This window comes from Hemitrygon akajei, chromosome 21 (genome assembly GCF_048418815.1).
Source record: "Hemitrygon akajei chromosome 21, sHemAka1.3, whole genome shotgun sequence".
Lineage (NCBI taxonomy): Eukaryota > Metazoa > Chordata > Chondrichthyes > Myliobatiformes > Dasyatidae > Hemitrygon > Hemitrygon akajei.
In genome coordinates this window covers 38564354-38581959 of record NC_133144.1, presented here as the reverse complement: position 1 = coordinate 38581959, position 17606 = coordinate 38564354, and the positions used below count along the sequence as shown (strand labels likewise).

The following is a 17606-nucleotide window of genomic DNA, read 5'->3' as shown; positions in this document are numbered from 1 at the left end:
CTGAGCGTTCATCAGCCTACAGTAAGAGAAAATGTCTACAAATGGAGGAAACTCAATACTATTGCTACTCTTCCTAGGTGTGGGCATCCTGTAAAGATCACACCAAGAGCACAATGTACAATACTGACAGAAGTGAAAACTGAACCAAGGGTAACAGCAAAGGACCTGCAGAAATCTTTGGATCTTGCTAAAGTCTCTGTTCATCTGGCCACTAGAAGAAAAACACTGAACAAGAATGACGTTCGTGGAAGGATGCAAAGGAGGAAACCACTGCTCACCAAACAAAACATTGCTGCATGTCTCAAATTTGCAAAAGACCAGCTGGATGCTCTACAATGCATCTAGTATAATATTCTGTGGACAGATGAGACAAAAGTTGAACTTTTTGGCAGAAATGCAGACTGCTATGTTTGGAGGGAAAAGGGCATTGCACACCAGCACCAAAACCTCATCCCAACTGTGAAGCATGTTGGAAGGAGCATCATGGTTTTGGGCTGCTTTGCTGCCTCAGGTTTGGACAGTTTGCAATCGTTGAGGGAACAATTAACTCAAAATTGTATCAAGGCATTTTACAGGAGAATGTCAGGGTAGCAGTCTGTCACCTGAAGCTTAATAAAAGTTGGATAAAGCAACAAGACAATGATCCAAAAGACAAGAGTAAATCAACAGCAGAATGGTTTAAAAAGAAGAAAATTCATGTTTTGGAATGGCTGAGTCAAAGCCTGACCATAATCCTATAGAAATGTCGTGGAAGAACCTGAAGCAAGCAGTTTACGCAAAGAAGCCCACCAACATCTCAGAGCTAAAGTAGTTTTGCAAGGGGAACACCCTAAAATTCCTCCAAGCTGATGTGCAGGACTGATCAACAGTTACCGGAAATGTTTGGTTGAAGTTATTGCTGTACAAAGGAGTCACACCAGTTACTGAAAGCAAAGATTCACATACTTTTTCCAAGAGATACATGTAAGATTGGATCATTTTTCTCAATAAATAAATTAACAAGTATAATGTTTTTAAGTTATTTATTTAATTGGGTTCTCTTTATCTAGTTTTAGGACTTGCGTGAAGATCTGATCACATTTTAGGTCATATCAATGCAGAAACAGAAAAAATTCTACAGGGTTCCCAAACTTTCTAGCACCACTGTATTCAATTTCCATGATTCTGAGATGGCTGATGAAGCCAACATCCCAGACTCTACCACATTCTGGTCAAGCAGGAAATGTTTGATTAAGGCCGGCAAATGGCTAGGTTGGGAGATGGCTTGATTCTTGGTAGGATCTTGGATCTGGATGTACAAGCGCATCTAGGTACCTGTGTGTAATCAATATTCCACTATCACCATTTAAGTAACCCCACCTTTGTTTTCCCCATGCTGAAATGGATAGCTTCATAGTTACTCACATTATACAAGATCTGTCATGTATTCACTCACTCAACTTGCCTTGAAACCTGAATGCATCCTCCTTGTAACTTGTCATCCAACATTCTTGTGTGATATATATGAAAATGTGTGTGTGTGTGTGTATATATATATATATACACACACACACACACACATAAATGCTTATATCACAATGTTTTTCTCTCCTCAGTGGTATGTTAAAGCATAACATACAATTGAGGTGAGAAGTTTACATACACCTTAGCCAAATACATTTAAACTCAGTTTTTCACAATTCCTGACATTTAATGCTAGAAAACATTCCCTGTCTTAGGTCAGTTAGGATCACTAATTTACTGTTTGTATTTTAAGAATGTGAAATGTCAGAATAATAGTAGAGAGAATGATTTATTTCAGCTTTCATTCCTTTCATCACATTCCCAGTGGGTTAGAAGTTTACATACATTTTGTTAGTATTTGGTAGCATTGCCTTTAAACTGTTTAACTTGGGTCAAATGTTTGGTGTAGCCTTCCACAAGCTTCTCACAGTAAGTTGCTGGAATTTTGTTCCATTCCTCCAGACAGAACTGGTGTAACTGAGTCAGGTTTGTAGGCCTCCTTGTTAGCACACGCTTTTTCAGTTCTGCCCACAAATTTTCTATTTGATTGGGGTCAGGGCTTTGTGATGGCCACTCCCAATACCTTGACTTTGTTGTCCTTAAGCAATTTTGCCACAACCTTGGAGGTATGCTTGGGGTCATTGTCCATTTGGAAGACCCATTTGCGACCGAGCTTTAACTTCCTGGCTGATGTCTTGAGATGTTGCTTCAATATATCCACATAATTTTCCTTCCTCATGATGCCATCTATTTTGTGAAATGCACCAGTCCCTCCTGCAGCAAAGCACCCCCACAACATGATGCTGCCACCCCCATGCTTCACGGTTGGGATGGTGTTCTTCGGCTTGCAAGCCTCACCCTTTTTCCTCCAAACATTACGATGGTCATTATAGTCAAACAGTTCAATTTTTTGTTTCATCAGACTAGGGGACATTTCTCCAAAAAGTAAGATCTTTGTACCATGTGCACTTGCAAACTGTAGTCTGGCTTTTTTATGGTGGTTTTGGAGCAGTGGCTTCTTCCTTGCTGAGCAGCCTTTCAGGTTATGTCGATATAGGACTTGTTTACTGTGGATATAGATATTTGTCTACCTGTTTCCTCCAGCATCTTCACAAGGTCCTTTGCTGTTGTTCTGGGATTGAATTGCACTATTCACGCCAAAGTATGTTCTTCTCTAGGAGACAGAATGTGTCTCCTTCCTGAGCAATATGACAGCTGCGTGGTCCCATGGTGTTTATACTTGCATACTATTGTTTGTACAGACGAATGTGGTACCTTCAGGCGTTTGGAAATTGCTCCCAAGGATGAACCAGACTTGTGGAGATCCACAATTTTTTTTTTCCTGAGGTCTTGGCTGATTTCTTTTGATTTTGTTTGTAAACTTCTGACCCACTGGAATTGTGACTATAGTCAATTAAAAGTGAAATAATCTGTCTGTAAACAATTGTTGGAAAAATTACTCATGTCATGCACAAAATAGATGTCCTCAACATCTTGCCAAAACTATAGTTTGCTAATATGAAATCTGTGGAGGGGTTAAGCAATGAGTTTTAATGACTTTGACCTAAGTATATGTAAACTTCTGACTTCAACTGTAGCTAAATTCATGTCAACTATGTCTATTTCCGTTGATAGTTTCCAAGTCTCATTTTTATGACATCCTTTCTAACAAACTGCTTTTTCCTACATTTTAGTGCTGCATCTGCCTCCCAGATAGATAGATTACATATATACAGTACATACATGTATGCATATGTATACATGGATTGCATTTGATTTCCTCCAATCTGTAGGACTGGACCACCTCATTTTGTAGCCTGATACAGATGATTAATCCTAGAGATTCAATCCTATTACTTTCTCCAACACTTTTTGTTATTAATATCACATTAATTCTTCATTTTCCTTAACATTTCTGGGAAGTTATTTGTTTCCTCTTACATAAAGTCATAACTAAAGTATTTGGTTAACTGTTCTTTCCCTTTGCTCCCATTCTCTAATTTCTGATTATAAAGGATCTACATTTGCCCCTTTTTTGTTTACAAAATTATAGAGCCTTTTACAATAATTTCCAAGAACTGTAAAAGCAAATTGTGATGTTTCTTTCTTAAACTATTTGTCCATTTTAGTTGAATTCTAAACTTTTTTCCTGACAACTTTCTAGGCTTTCTGCTCCACATTACCACTATTGTTTGCAACCCTACAATTCCCATGAATGTTTCATAGAACATAGAACAATACAGCAGAGTACAGGCCCTTCAGCCCACAATGTTGTGCCATCCCTTAAACCCTGCCTCCCATATAAACCCCACCCTAAATTCCTCCATACACCTGTCTAGTAGTCTCTTAAATTTCACTAGTGTATCTAACAAATGTTTCCACCTACTGGTGTATCATAACTATACCTAGACTGCCTCTTGATGAAGATCTTTATTTTCTGATCCAATACCCTTTTTCACTGTTCCATATTGCTCATTTTCCATGAAGAGAGAACCAAATTATTTGTTTAATTGCTCTGCTGATTTATTGTTCCCAATTACAATATTGTCCAACATCTGACTGCAAGGCACCTACATGTGTCTTTTTTAAAATCAAACCAGCAAGCTATTTTACATCTCACATTTACAGTCCTTGCAAGTTATTTTTTTAGCACACTAGCTCCCTTTTCGGATCAGTTCTTGAGCACGGGTATTTGTAGAACACAGAGAGCAGTATGATACAGGAAAAGGCCCTTTAACTATAATGTCTGTGCCAATCATGATTCCAAATTAAACTCATCACATCTGCTTGCACATGATTCATAACCTTCTGTTCCCTGCCAGTTCACATGCTCATCTGAATGTCTCTTAAATGCCACTTTGATGTCTGGTTCCACTAGCACTCTTAGCAGCTTGTTCCAGCATTTTTAAAAAACTTGCCTTGTACATCTCCTTTAAACGTCCCCCTCCCCAACCTAAAGCTATGCCCTCTCATATCTGACATTTCTACAATGGGCAAAACAATCAACCCTATGTCTCCTAATTTCAGGCCACTCTATCCTCCAAAACTCCAGAGAAAACAATCCAATTTTGTCCAAATTTTTCTTACAGCTAATATTCTCTAATCCAGGTACTTCTGAACCCTCTCCAAAGCCTCCACAATCTTTCTGTAATGTGGTGACGAGATTTACACACAATACTCTAAATGTGGCCGAACCAAAGTTTTAGCCAGATTTAATATCATTTCCTGACTTTTATACACAATGCCTAACCAATGTGGATAGTCAGAGGCTTTTTCCCAGAGCTGAAATGGCTAACATGAGAAGGCACAGTTTTAAGGTGATTGGAAGTAGGTACAGAGGAGATGTCAGGGGTAAGTTTTTTTTAAATGCAGAGACTGGTGAATGTGTGGAATGGGCTGCCGGCGACGGTGGTGGAGGCAGATATAATAGGGTTTTTTAAGTGACTCGGATAGGTACATGGAGCTTAGAAAAATAGACGGGTATAGGTAACCCTAGGTAATTTCTGAAGTAAGTACATGTTCAACACAGCACTGTGGACCGAAGGGCCTGTACTGTGCTGTACGTTTCTATGTTTCAACCATTATGGCCATAATTCATCGAGAAAATTATTTTCCCTTTGCACATAACATTCATGTAAAGTCAACTGGAATACACAGTGGCTGTTCTTACAATTTATGTTGGCTTCTTTGCTCAATGAGGTTTCGAATTCTGTAACAGCCTAACCCCAATAACCAGTGCTGAATAGTTAACATTGTGTCTTCACAGTAACATCACAATTACAGAACTGTACATAATTTTTGTAGGAACAAATAAAGAACATCACTCTTATCAATGGTGTCATTCAGATTATTAGCAAACTATTTTTCAGTTCTACTTCAAAGAATGCAAGATTGTTCTATTGCCCTATGCACTCAATCAACAGTAAAGATACCCATATCTTATCAGTGAGATATTACTGTCTATATATCAAAGTTCAAAGCAAATTTATTATCAAAGTTATGTATATGCTACCATATATTGTGTTCACCTTCATAAAAGTTCAACACAAAGCCAGATTCAATAAAACATCAGGATGAAATGTGATATTTGAATAAATGTTCCTTGCTCACATATACTGAAATGAAAGAACAATGGAAACAAACTAAAACGAAAGAGATCCAGGCAAAATCTCTTGGATAGGTAAGGGCAAAGGCCATGCCTGATTTGGAAACTAATAGTAAAGAACTTGAAATCAACTCACTTTAGCAGTATAAGGCAATGGCCCTAAATGTGGGACAGAACTCACATCACAGAGGTCTGGATTACCTGATGTTTGTGAAAGGATGAACGAATCATGCAATGCTGACAATGATTCACCACATTTTATTCAGAGATTCAACTCAAATCTAAAAAAGGTAATTGTAGGAAAAAAACACATTCTGAAAATTAAAAGAAACTTAGCTACAGACTGTTAATGAAGATGCAGGACTATGTATTGGATTTTAAAATAATCACCTATATTGCATAGGAAACCTACAGTATAATCAGTAGTAATACAGCAGAGGTGGAGTCAAGTGAATGTGGAAACTGTTCTCTTGCAGCTTTAAATTCCTCAGTGTTATCATTTCAGAGGATCTATAATGGGTCCAGCATGCAAATGCCATTACAGAGAAAACACACAGAACCCCTCATTTCTTAAAAATTTGCGAAGATTTGGCATGTCATCTAAAATGTTGACAAATGTGTAGATATGTGGTAGCAAGTAAACTGACTGCTTGCATCATGACCTAGTATTGAAACACCAATGCCCTTGAACAGAAAAGCCAACAAAAAGCAGTGGATATGGCCCAGTACATCACAGGTATAACACTCCCTGCCAGAGGGTGACTTCTCCCAGCCCATCAATGGAACAGTTTAAATTCTTCTTCTTATATCACTGTTTTCCTTTTCAAGGTGGCTGGGATCCTGTCAAGAGTCCATGATCTACAGTTGCACTCAAACTGCGGTTCTCCACGGCAGTACATTCCCATTCTTGGAACTCACCAATTGGCCGCACTTTCAGATCTCCAGGAGTGGCTTGGAAGATGGGTACCTTCGGAGTGCAGACCTGTGGACCCGATTTCTCACCAGTGTCATTAACAGCAGCATTGTGGGGAGCCACAGCCATCGAGACAGTGAGTACAGCTGTCAGAGGCTTTTACACTCAGGTGATTGCTCTCTCCCTTTTGATGGTGAGTGAGAGCTTACTCTTCAGTTGGGAGAACTCGAAATAAAAGCAGTGCTACAGATTGTAACATGGAAACACTGACTGCTTGTCTCCCCTCTCGCTGTGGAAGGAGTGATATCTCTCTCTCGCTAACAAAGGAGAGCCTGAGGGAAGTCAAACTGTTGGGAAGAACAGTAGTTATCGATGGATGGTAGAGGGTCTCTCTTTGGGGCTTTGCTGTAGCTTGCATGATGGGTGGTGGGAGGGCTGGTGGTTTCTGCTAGAATAAGTGGGTGGGGGGAGGGTTGATGCTGCTTACTGCGTGTTATTATTGTGGTTTTTTTTATTTTTGTATTTGCAGAGTTTGTTGCTTTTTGCACATTGGTCGTTTGCCTGTCTTGTGTGGGGTTTTTCATTGATTCTATTGTGTTTCTTTCTATATACTGTGAATGCCCACAAATAAATGAATCTCAGAATTGAATAGAGTGACATACATTTACTCTGAACTTTGCTTGCAGACCAAGATTCCAATGGTGGCGGAGGGGGGGGGGGGGGGGGGAGTGGCAGGCAAAGAATACGAAGATCAGTTAGTATGCAAGGCTTAAATTTTATTGATATAGAAAGATATCGTGGAAATACGATGACTGCGTTGGAAACCTGACACAAAAGAAGTAGTCACAAGAGCCCTGTAGATTGAAAGATGACTTCACCGAGCACTTTCTCTCCATCTGCCACGAAAGGCAGGATTTCCCAACGGCCAACTATCTAAATTCTACTTCCAACCCTCATTCCATCATGTTAGACCATGGCCTCCTCTACTAAGTTCGATTTCTTGAACTTCCGGTTAATTGTTCCCTCCCCACTTCACCATTACCCGTTCCTGTTTCCCTCTTACAGCTTCTTTTCTAACTGCCAATCTGATGCTCCTCCCCTTTCCTATCTTCCATGGTCTTCTGTCCTCTTTTCCGATTCCCCTTTTCCAGCCCTTTATCTCTTCCACTAATCAACTTCCCAGCCCTTTATTTCACCCCTACCCTCTTCCAGTTTCACCTATCAACTGTCACCTTGTACTCCTTCTTCCCCTCTTTCTTAACTGACTTCTTTCCCCTTCCTTTCCAGTCCTGATAAAGGGCCTCAGCCTGAAATGTCAACTGTTTATTCCCATCCATAGATGCTGCCTGACCTGCTGAGCTCCTCCAGCACATTGTGTGTATTGGTCTAAATTTCCAGCGTCTGCAGTACCTCTGTGCTATTGATCATCAAAAAACCAAATGATGGCAGGTGGAGAGAAGGTGCTCGGTGAAGTTGTCTTTCAATCTACAAGGCTCTTGTGACTACTTTTTTATATTATATACAATACAGAGCCAGGCAGCAGAGCAAGTGAATACTGAACTACAGACTCCAACTCATGGCAAGTCATTGATACGCTACGCTATTATGGCTGGGCAGAAAACAAGCATGTTTTTGCAATTATATTACAGTTTTTGGATGCATTACAGGTGCTGAAGAATCCGTGTGTAAGAGTGAGATAGGATACCTGGTTAAATGGTATAGCAACATCAACAAACTAAAGAACTGGTCATTGACTTCAGGTAGGAGGAGAATAAAAACACGTCAGACAACATCGGTGGATTGGCAATAGAGAGGACCAACAATTTAAAATTCCTGGATGTTCTGGTTAAGATGGCACCGACCTCCAGTCTCCATTAGACTTAGTTGTTATTTTTAAGGTTTGTAGGGATGGCTTTGGGAACAGAGTTGCAAGTTAGAGGTCAGGTTAAGTTTTCGAGATGGGGATGTGGAGATTTAGAGGTCAGGCCAGAGTCCACTCTCCCCTAGGTCAGTAAGTTCCCCGTGGGATCAGCAGGATCAGAGGTCCGTTCAAGCAGTAGGTATAAGTACATGAGTTGGTGAGTCCAGAGTCTGGGTCTGTCATCAGAGCATCCAGAGTTCGAGGCCTGGAGTTCAGGGTCCTGTCATCATCAAGACCTGGGGTCGGTACCAAAGATCGAAATCCAAAGGTCAATTGTAAGTCCAGAATTCAAGGCCCAAAGGCAGAGGCTCTGGGTCTACGAGTTCACTGGGGAAGTTGGAGCCTGATATCTGTGAGCTCGGAGGAGGCTGGAGGCCCTGTCTCTCTTGGCGTTGGAGGATTTTTTTGTGTGTGTGAGTGAATGGGAGGGATGGGAAGGGGTTGCTGTTGTTCTGTTGAACATTGTAGGCATACCATGTTGACACCGGAATGTGTAGCGACACTTGTGGGCTACACCCAGCATATCCATAGGTTGTGTTGTTAAAATAAATAATGCATTTCACTGTATGTCTTAATGTACATGTGATAAATTAATGGATCTGAATCTGTTAACATAATTGGATGACCTGTCCTGGACCCAGTGCATGGATGTCATCACATGGAAGGTGCACACCATCTTCACTTTATTTATTTATTTAGAGATCCAGCACAGTAACAGACTATTATGGCCCAACAAGCCCAGGGTACCCAATTACACCCATGTGACCGATTAAACCTACTCACCTATGCGTCTTTGGAATGCGGGAGGTATTTGGAGCACCTGGATCTAACCCATGCAGTCACAGAGAGAACTTACAAACTGCTTACAGACAGCGGCAGGAAATGTACCTGGGTCAATGGCGTTGTAAAGTGATTTGCTAACCTCTATGCTACTGCGCCACTCTACACAATAACTTACGGAGGTATGGCACTCCAGTCACTGTACACTCTAAATAACTTCTGCATTTATTGTTGCTTTCATGTGAATACGTATACAGCATATCAAGTCAAGTCACTTTTTATTGTCATTTCAACCATAACTGCTGGTACAATGCACAGTAAAAATGAGACATTTTTCAGGACCATGGTGTTACATAAAACAATACAAAAACTACACTGAACTATGTAAAACAACACAAAAAAACTACACTAGACTACAGACCTACCCAGGACTGCATAAAGTGCACAAAACAATGCAGGCACTACAATAAGTAATAAACAAGATAATGTTGAAAGTATTCTGACTGGTTGCATAATGCTCTGGTACAAAAATTTGAATGCGCTGGATTGTGAGATGCTGCACAATAGAGGACCCAGCCCAATACATCACTAGCACATCCCTCCCACCATCAGTAGTATCTACACATGATGTCTCAAGGTGACAAGCCTGACATCTTCTTGTAGCTACCATTAGGCAGGAGGTACAGAAACCTGAAATCCCACATCACCAGAATCAACACAACTTCAACTATTGTTTAACTACAGGTCGACCTTCTATAATCCGGCACCATCGGGATCTGAGGGGTGGCAGATTAGTGAAAATGCCGAATTACAGAAGGATCACATTAAGCAATAACTAACCGCCTCATCATACCTTTAAAATATCATGTAAATCAGTACAAGTTAAATAATAATGAAACAGAAATATTAAATGAGTAGCAAGTGAAATTTTAATAAAGTAATATACTGTACAGGCACAGATAAACTAAAGGGTAGAGGTAAATGTACAGGAATTAACTTATACAGAACAGTTGAGCACTACCACTTCTAAAGTGAGACGTTTAATAAACCTTCAGGCAAAGTTACATGTCTGCAAGTGTGGGGTTGTCAGGATCATCAATATCTTCATCTTGAAAAATGAGTGAAGCATCAGGAACTGGTGCTGAAACTGACACAACAGCTTCTTCAAAAACTGTTGATCTTGGTGGCAGCACATCTGGGTGAGCAGAAGCAGAAGTCAGAGAAAGAAAGTTTTCTATACACACTTCACGTGACTGCCAGGTGGCTGGGGATTCGGCGCTGGGCTCTTCCCTCTTCACTCGCAGTTACTGAGTGAATCCTCGTTAGTTTCTTTTCCTCTGCTTAGTAATATGCTTAAATTCAGTGGGTCGCTATGTCTGATCTGAGGTCGTAGGCAGAAGAGAACGAAGCACCTGCCGAGCGACGCCGGAGGGTAGTGCACGACTGCCGGCAGGCGGGCAAGAAGGTGGACCGACCCACTGCGCGCCAGCTCCCCCGCGTTGGTGGGTGAGATGGGCAGGTACCAGGCAGCCGCGCCTCATGCAAATAATATTAATAAATGCAGGAAAACAAGCAGGAATCCCATCTGTGCTTACAAGAGCACGCCAACATGTGAACAGATCTAGCGCAACCAAAACAATGTGCAGCAGATTGGTAGAGTGGCCCCGGGAATTTGAAATTACAGTTGCACAGAAAATTTGAAATCAACGCCGTATTATCGAAGGAACCAGATTACAGGTCGTTGGATTAGTGAAGGTCGACTGTATTCGGTTCTTGAACCAACTCTAATCACAACATCAGTATAGCAACAATACAACCACATTGCAATACGATGGACTTCATTTTTTGTTCGACTTGTGCTTGTCCTTGTATAATTCAGGTACGTCTTTCTTGTGAATGTTGTGTATCTGATGTTGTGTGCCTCTGATTCTGCTCCGAGTAGGTTTTTCCTTGTACTTGTGTACACATGTAATTGCACATACGACAAAAAACTCAACTTTAACATGACTTTATTTACCAAGACATTTGGAGAAAAGCAACAGTAAATCAAAAAAATGTCCTTTTGAAAAGGCTCCAAGTTTTTTTTGTAAATAATTGGAACAGGTCAAATGAGCATGACTGCCAAAAGGTGCAAAATGTAAATAGCTTGACTCTGATTGAAGTGTAAATTGAGAGCAGCAGGAAATTCAGAATAACATCAACACTGTAAATAATCAATGAGGTTACAGAGTCATTTCAAAGCACATCATCCATTAAAACATCCAGGAACTGTATAGTGTGTTCCTACAAAGTCTAACCTGTACAATAATATGCAAGCTGTCTTAAATTGGATGTGGCCAGCAATGGCAAAGCATAAAGACAAATAAGACAAAATAAACTGAATGTTACTGCAATTACAATTCAAGTTAACTATACATCTTAAACCAAATGCTATACAAGTCCAGATATTTGCAGTACTTACCTTTTGATTTAGAGAATTCTAACATACATTTGTCTTAATGAACACTCAACATCATTCTCTCTGTTCACCTGAATCCTGCCTCCTTTTTAGGAATCATAAATTAAGATAATGGTGATGTAGAGTTCAACAACCTAATTAGTATTGTGCTTAGACTCAAACAATTAATCGAAAGATTGATCAAATAACAGAGGCAAATGCCAGTTTAGTTTAAAATTGTATGTGGTGTTTCACAGCACCATCATAACCACATACAGTATTTCTCTCTCCAAGAGCTAATTTACAATAGTTTATTGCTTTGTCTTTCTATAGCTGCTGTATATTCAACACATAGAATAAATGTCTGTCGCTATTTTGTACTCTGAAAATGACCTCATATGCTCTTATATCAAACTTAGTAACTATGCTATTCAAAGTTTCAAATTTTGGATTTCAACCAAAGTAATTATGTACATATTTCTCTTGAAAACATTTGGGCAGACAGAATTTGGGTTTAAAAATTAGCTTTAAGCTGTGGTACTAAGAAAATGCAATTATGTCTTTGAATATGTAATTTCTACTGACACCTGGCTTACAAATACACACTAATCAAAGAGTTATGATTTCACTAAATGATATTCTCAACTATTTCTCCGAAGTTACATACAACAGCTTTATGATACAAAAATATCCAAATGTCCCTCTTTGAAGTACAATCAGATGAAAGTGGATTCTGAACTAAAGATGATTTTGGGAGAATCTAAACAGCTCTTAATCCTTTTATACATGGGCAAGTTATTTTAGTTTAATACGTTCAGTAATCCTTAAATAGTCTTTTTCTTGGACTTTAATAAAAACATTTGGCAAAAACCATGCACAGCATCAATTTGAGGGGTGGGGGTTGCCAAACTTTTCTAACAAAAATATTAAAAAGCCCTCCCCACCGTCGAGCACATCCACATGAGCGCTGTCACAGGAAAGCATCGTGCATCATCAAAGACCCCAGCCATCCAAGTCATGCTCTCTTTTCACTGCTCCCATCAGTAAGGTGGTACAGGATATTACCACCAGGTTATTACCCAACAACTATCAGTCTCCTGAACCTGAGGGGCTAACTTTACTAGCTTAATCACTGAACTGTTCCCATAACCTATGTACTCACTGTCAAGGATTCTACAACTCATTTCCTTAATATTCATTGCTTAGTTATTTATTATTATTATTTTCTTTTTTCCCCCATTTTATATTTGCACAGTTTGTTGTCTTTTGAACACTGGTTGTAGTCCGTCCTATTGGGGGTGGTCTCTCATTGCCTCTATAGTGTTTTTTGTATTTACTGTGAATTCCTGTAAGAAAATGAATCTCAGGGTTGTATAAGGTCACATATATGTACTTTGATAATAAACTTACTTTGAACTTTGAAGAATGCAGAACTAAGTATTTTAATCAAATTGGTCTTGTAAAACAAATATTTAACATTGTATAGTATTAGAAAACAAACTGCATTTTGGTGATTCCAGAGACTTAAGAAACAATATTTTTACTTTCAATCAAGTCAATTATTTATATAAAAAAAAACATTTAAGATGGAATTTTTTGTAGTCATTAATCCTTTTAATACCTTCAATTTGGAGGTCTTTTGGGGCTGTTTGTTTGATAGATGATCTACGATACACCACATGAACACGACCCTTTTCCTCCTGTGCCTTCTGGCCCTTTTCCAATGGCTCAATAAAAAACTCACCAATATCTGCATGAATCAATCCAGCCTAGTGAATATAAAATTTAAATATTAATTAGTTTGCTTTTTAAAATAAAACAGGGTAGTAACAATATTGGTTAACAAGCAGTTGGCAAAAAATTTGTGAGCTATTTTCCCATCAATCAAAAATTCCAGTGGATTATGCTCCAAACAGACTTTCTGTTACATAATCATTTGTACAGCCTTCTACTGCTGCAGTGTTTACAGTTGTTATAGATGGTAAGTCAGAAGCTAACCAATCTAATCCTATAAGTAAAAAGCAAATGATTATTTTTGTGACAAGCTGAAGCATACAGGTTTAAATAAGTTGATTCTGATTCATTGGGACACATCAGGACCAGTATGTTTTAGCCTAATTATATGGCTGCCCCAATTAACTGAAGTTTCATGGAAATTATTAAAAAGGTTTAAAAAAGACAAACTACTGTTTAACTGAGTAACAAATTAAGTATTTAAATGAAATACAAACCAAATTAGAACAGTACCAATATCAGTACAGTGTTATAAAACTGTGTATTAGTTCATAATGGTTACCGACAGAGGAATACATCAAGTGTACTCGATTGGTAAATTTCCCCTTCTAAGCCCCTTAAAGCATCAAGGCTAACATACTTCCCAATAACCAACTAATTCTTTTTGTCAGTTCCTGACATATAGTAATTGATTCATTGCTTTCTTTGAACCCGATAGCGTTGTGTGTTTATTGTAAAGAGAACCATCCAGCGTGTTATGGCATGGAGATATCATCGGCACAACATGTTAGAAACAAGTTTGGGAGTTTTGTAGAATGACATGTTTCTACACTTACAGCACCATCACTACCGTTCTTGCAGTGTGCTTTCTTGAATTTATTGTGGTGCCTACTTTTCCAAGAAGACAACAAATCTGCTATTTTAAAATCTTTGTGACCCAGCTTCTTAGCTGGCTCCTTTGACTTGTTTTTTAACATTGGTTCACTTACTTACATACGTCATCCAGTTACAATGGAAAACCATTGATTAAGGGTTTCTTTAACAGCTGGATCCCCACCTTCATACTTCCATTTCTGGGATGTTCCTGTTGTCCTTTGCCTAATGATCATTCTTCTCACACTTTATCTTGCTGATGTATCATAAGATCATAAGACATAGAAGCAGAATAAGTCCAATTAGCCCATCGAGTCTGTTCTGTCATTCCATCATGGCTGATTTATTATCCCTCTCAACCTTCTCCCCATAACCGTTGACACCCTGACTAATCAGGAACCTATCAATCTCCGCCTTATATATACAGTCAATGACCTGGCCTCCACAACTGTCTGTGGCAATGAATTCCACAGATGCACTTTCCTCCACATCTCTGTTCTAAATGGCCATTCCTCTAGTTTGAGGCTGTGATCTCTGGTCCAAGACTCACTCGCTATAGGAAACATCCTCTCCACATCCACTCTATCTAGGCCTTTCAATATTCAATGGGTTTCAATGAGACACCCCGCCCCCCCCCCCCCAACTAAGCGAGTACAAGCGCAGAGCCAGCAAACACTCCTGATATGATATGTTAATCCTTTCACTCTAAGAATCATTCTCATGAACTTTCTCTGGACCATCTCCAAATGCCAGCAATTTTTTTTCTTAGATAATGGGCCTAAAACTGCTCAAGATACTCCAAGTGCAGTCTGACCAATGCCTTCTAAAGCCTCAGCATTACATCCTTGCTTTTATATTCTAGTCCTCTCAAAATGGATGCTAGTGCTGCATTTGCATTCCTTACTCAGTGTGCAAGTTAACCTTTAGGGAATCCTGTACACCTCAGGTTTTTGAACTTTCTCCTGTTTAGAAAATAATCTACGCCTTTATTCCTTCTACCAAATTGCATGACCATACACGTCCCTACACGATGTTCCTTCTGTCACGTCTTTGCCCATTTTCCCCAATCTGTCTAAGTCCTGCTGCAAAGTCCCCGCTTCCTCAGCACTATTTGTCCCTCCATCTATCTTTGTATCATCTGAAAACTTGGCCACAATGCCATCAATTCCATCTCCAAATCAGACAGAATGTGAAAAGAAGCTGACCCAACAATGACCTCTGCGGAACACAACTACTCACTGGCCGCCTATTATTAAAGTCCTCTTTATTTCCACCCTTTGCCTCCTTCAATCTTTTATCCATGCTGGTATCTTTCCTATAATACCATGGACTCTTATCTTGTTAAGCAGCCTTATGTGTGGCACCTTGTCAAAGCCCTTCTGAAAAGTTAAGTAAACAACATTCACTACTTCTCCTTTATCTTCCTTGCCTGTTATTGCCTCAAAGAATTCCAACAGATTTGTCAGGCAAGATTTCCCCTTAAGGAAACCATGCTGAATTTGACCTATTTCATCATGTGCCTCCAAGTATCCTGAAACCACATCCTTAATAATTAACTCCAACATCTTCCCAACCGCTGAAGCCAGACGAACTGGTCTATAATTTTCTTTCTTCTGCCTCCCTCCCTCCCAGAGTGACATCTGCAATTTTTCAATCCTTTGGAACCATTCCAGAATTTAGTGATTCTTGAAAAATCATCACTAATACCTCCACTATCTATTTAGCTATCTCTTTCAGACTCTTCAGATTCTCAAGCACCTTCCCCTTGGTAATAGCAATTACATTCACTTCTGCTCTCTGCCACACTCAAATTTCTGGCATACTGCTAATGTCTTCCATTGCAAAGACCGACACGAAGTATTGTTCCCTATCACTGCATGTCCGATATCATTTTCCAGTGGTCCATTCTCACCTCTCTATATATTTGAAAAAAATTGTTATCCTCATCTATATTATTGTCTAGCATCCATTCATATTTTATCTTTTCTCAAAAGTGTGCAACAATGAGTGGTGTTAGATGGATGGCTTTTAATTTGGTACAGAAGATTAATTTTTTCGGCTGGTGTCGTGCAATTTAAATTGCTATCATTCGTCCTATATGGATAACAATACACAAGCACGTGGAATTTACATGACTGTTTGCTCTAAGCACTGTTTGCTGTAGACCACACCTGACTAATCATCTCCTGCCCCAACTAATGTCCTTTGTTCTTTAGGCATTGTTCCAAATAAGCGGCTGCCCTGATTAACCAATGTTCAATAAACTGGAATTCACTGTATAAATATACAAACCATTCATCCAATGTTCACTGCAATAGATGCAAGAGTACAGTTATTTCCCTCCTCTCTTATTTTAAATGAGTCATTTATTTTATAAACTACTCCCAAGACTTTTTTAAAATTCCCAGTTTTCATGTTCTTGTGTTTGTAAGAAGCCTCCAAATATTCCAGTGAATGAAAATTTCCTTAAGCAACAAATTAAATTAATCTCTTTCTTGTAGCAAAGACTCATTAAATAGTCAATAACTGGGAAGGCAACACACACAAAATGCTGAGGAACTCAGCAGGTCAGGCAGCATCTATGGAAATGAATAAACAGTTGACTTTTCAGTCTGAGACTTTTCTTCATGACCACATTTCCAGCGTCTGAAGAATCTTTTGTGTTGGGGAAATGTGTACTAACTTCCTTTTACCAAATCTGGCAAGGATTTTACCAAATTTACAGCTCAAGGTTAATTTTTTTTGGTAGAATATGTCATCATTTGATCCATTATCAAACGTTTGCCTTGGGTTGATATGGGGAAAAGTAACTGATAATGTTTGATTGTTCTTTGTAATCTTATCTCCACATTATTTCTACAAGAACCTTACAAAATAAAAATATTTAAATAACGAAAATTAGCTATCAGGCAGCTTGCTTACCTTCCACTCCATCCCCAGCCCCACTTCTACTTTACAGTAAGCCAAGAGCAAGAACAGGAAAACATCATTTGAGGAGAAAGTCCATCACAGGTAAAATCCTCTCCACCAGTGAGCACATCTACATCGAACGCTGTCCCAAGAAGTCAGCATCCATCTTCAAGGACCCCCACCAATCATGTCATGCTCTCTTCTTGCTGCTGCCATCAGGTAGATGGTCCAGGAGCCTCAGGACTCATACCACAAGGTTCAAGAACAGTTATTACCCCTCAACCATTAGGTTCTTGAACCAAAGGGGATAATTTCACTCAACTCCGCTCACCCCATCACTGAAATATTCCCACATTCGAGGTTCACTTTCAAGGACTCTTCAACTTATGATCTCAATATTTATTATCTATTTATTATTATTACTTAATTT

The 17606-nt window shown here is 39.3% G+C and overlaps 1 protein-coding gene across 5 annotated transcripts in view; it reads right to left on the bottom strand.

Annotated features, from left to right (window-relative positions):
* The window catches only part of adamts14 (ADAM metallopeptidase with thrombospondin type 1 motif, 14), a 211218-nt gene that overhangs the window by 150550 nt on the left and 43062 nt on the right, over positions 1–17606 (bottom strand). For all 5 annotated transcript variants that reach the window (XM_073025269.1, XM_073025266.1, XM_073025268.1 and 2 more), the window contains one exon: positions 13281–13428. In XM_073025269.1, the coding sequence (XP_072881370.1) occupies positions 13281–13428 (148 nt within the window). The remainder of the gene's footprint in view (positions 1–13280; positions 13429–17606) is intronic.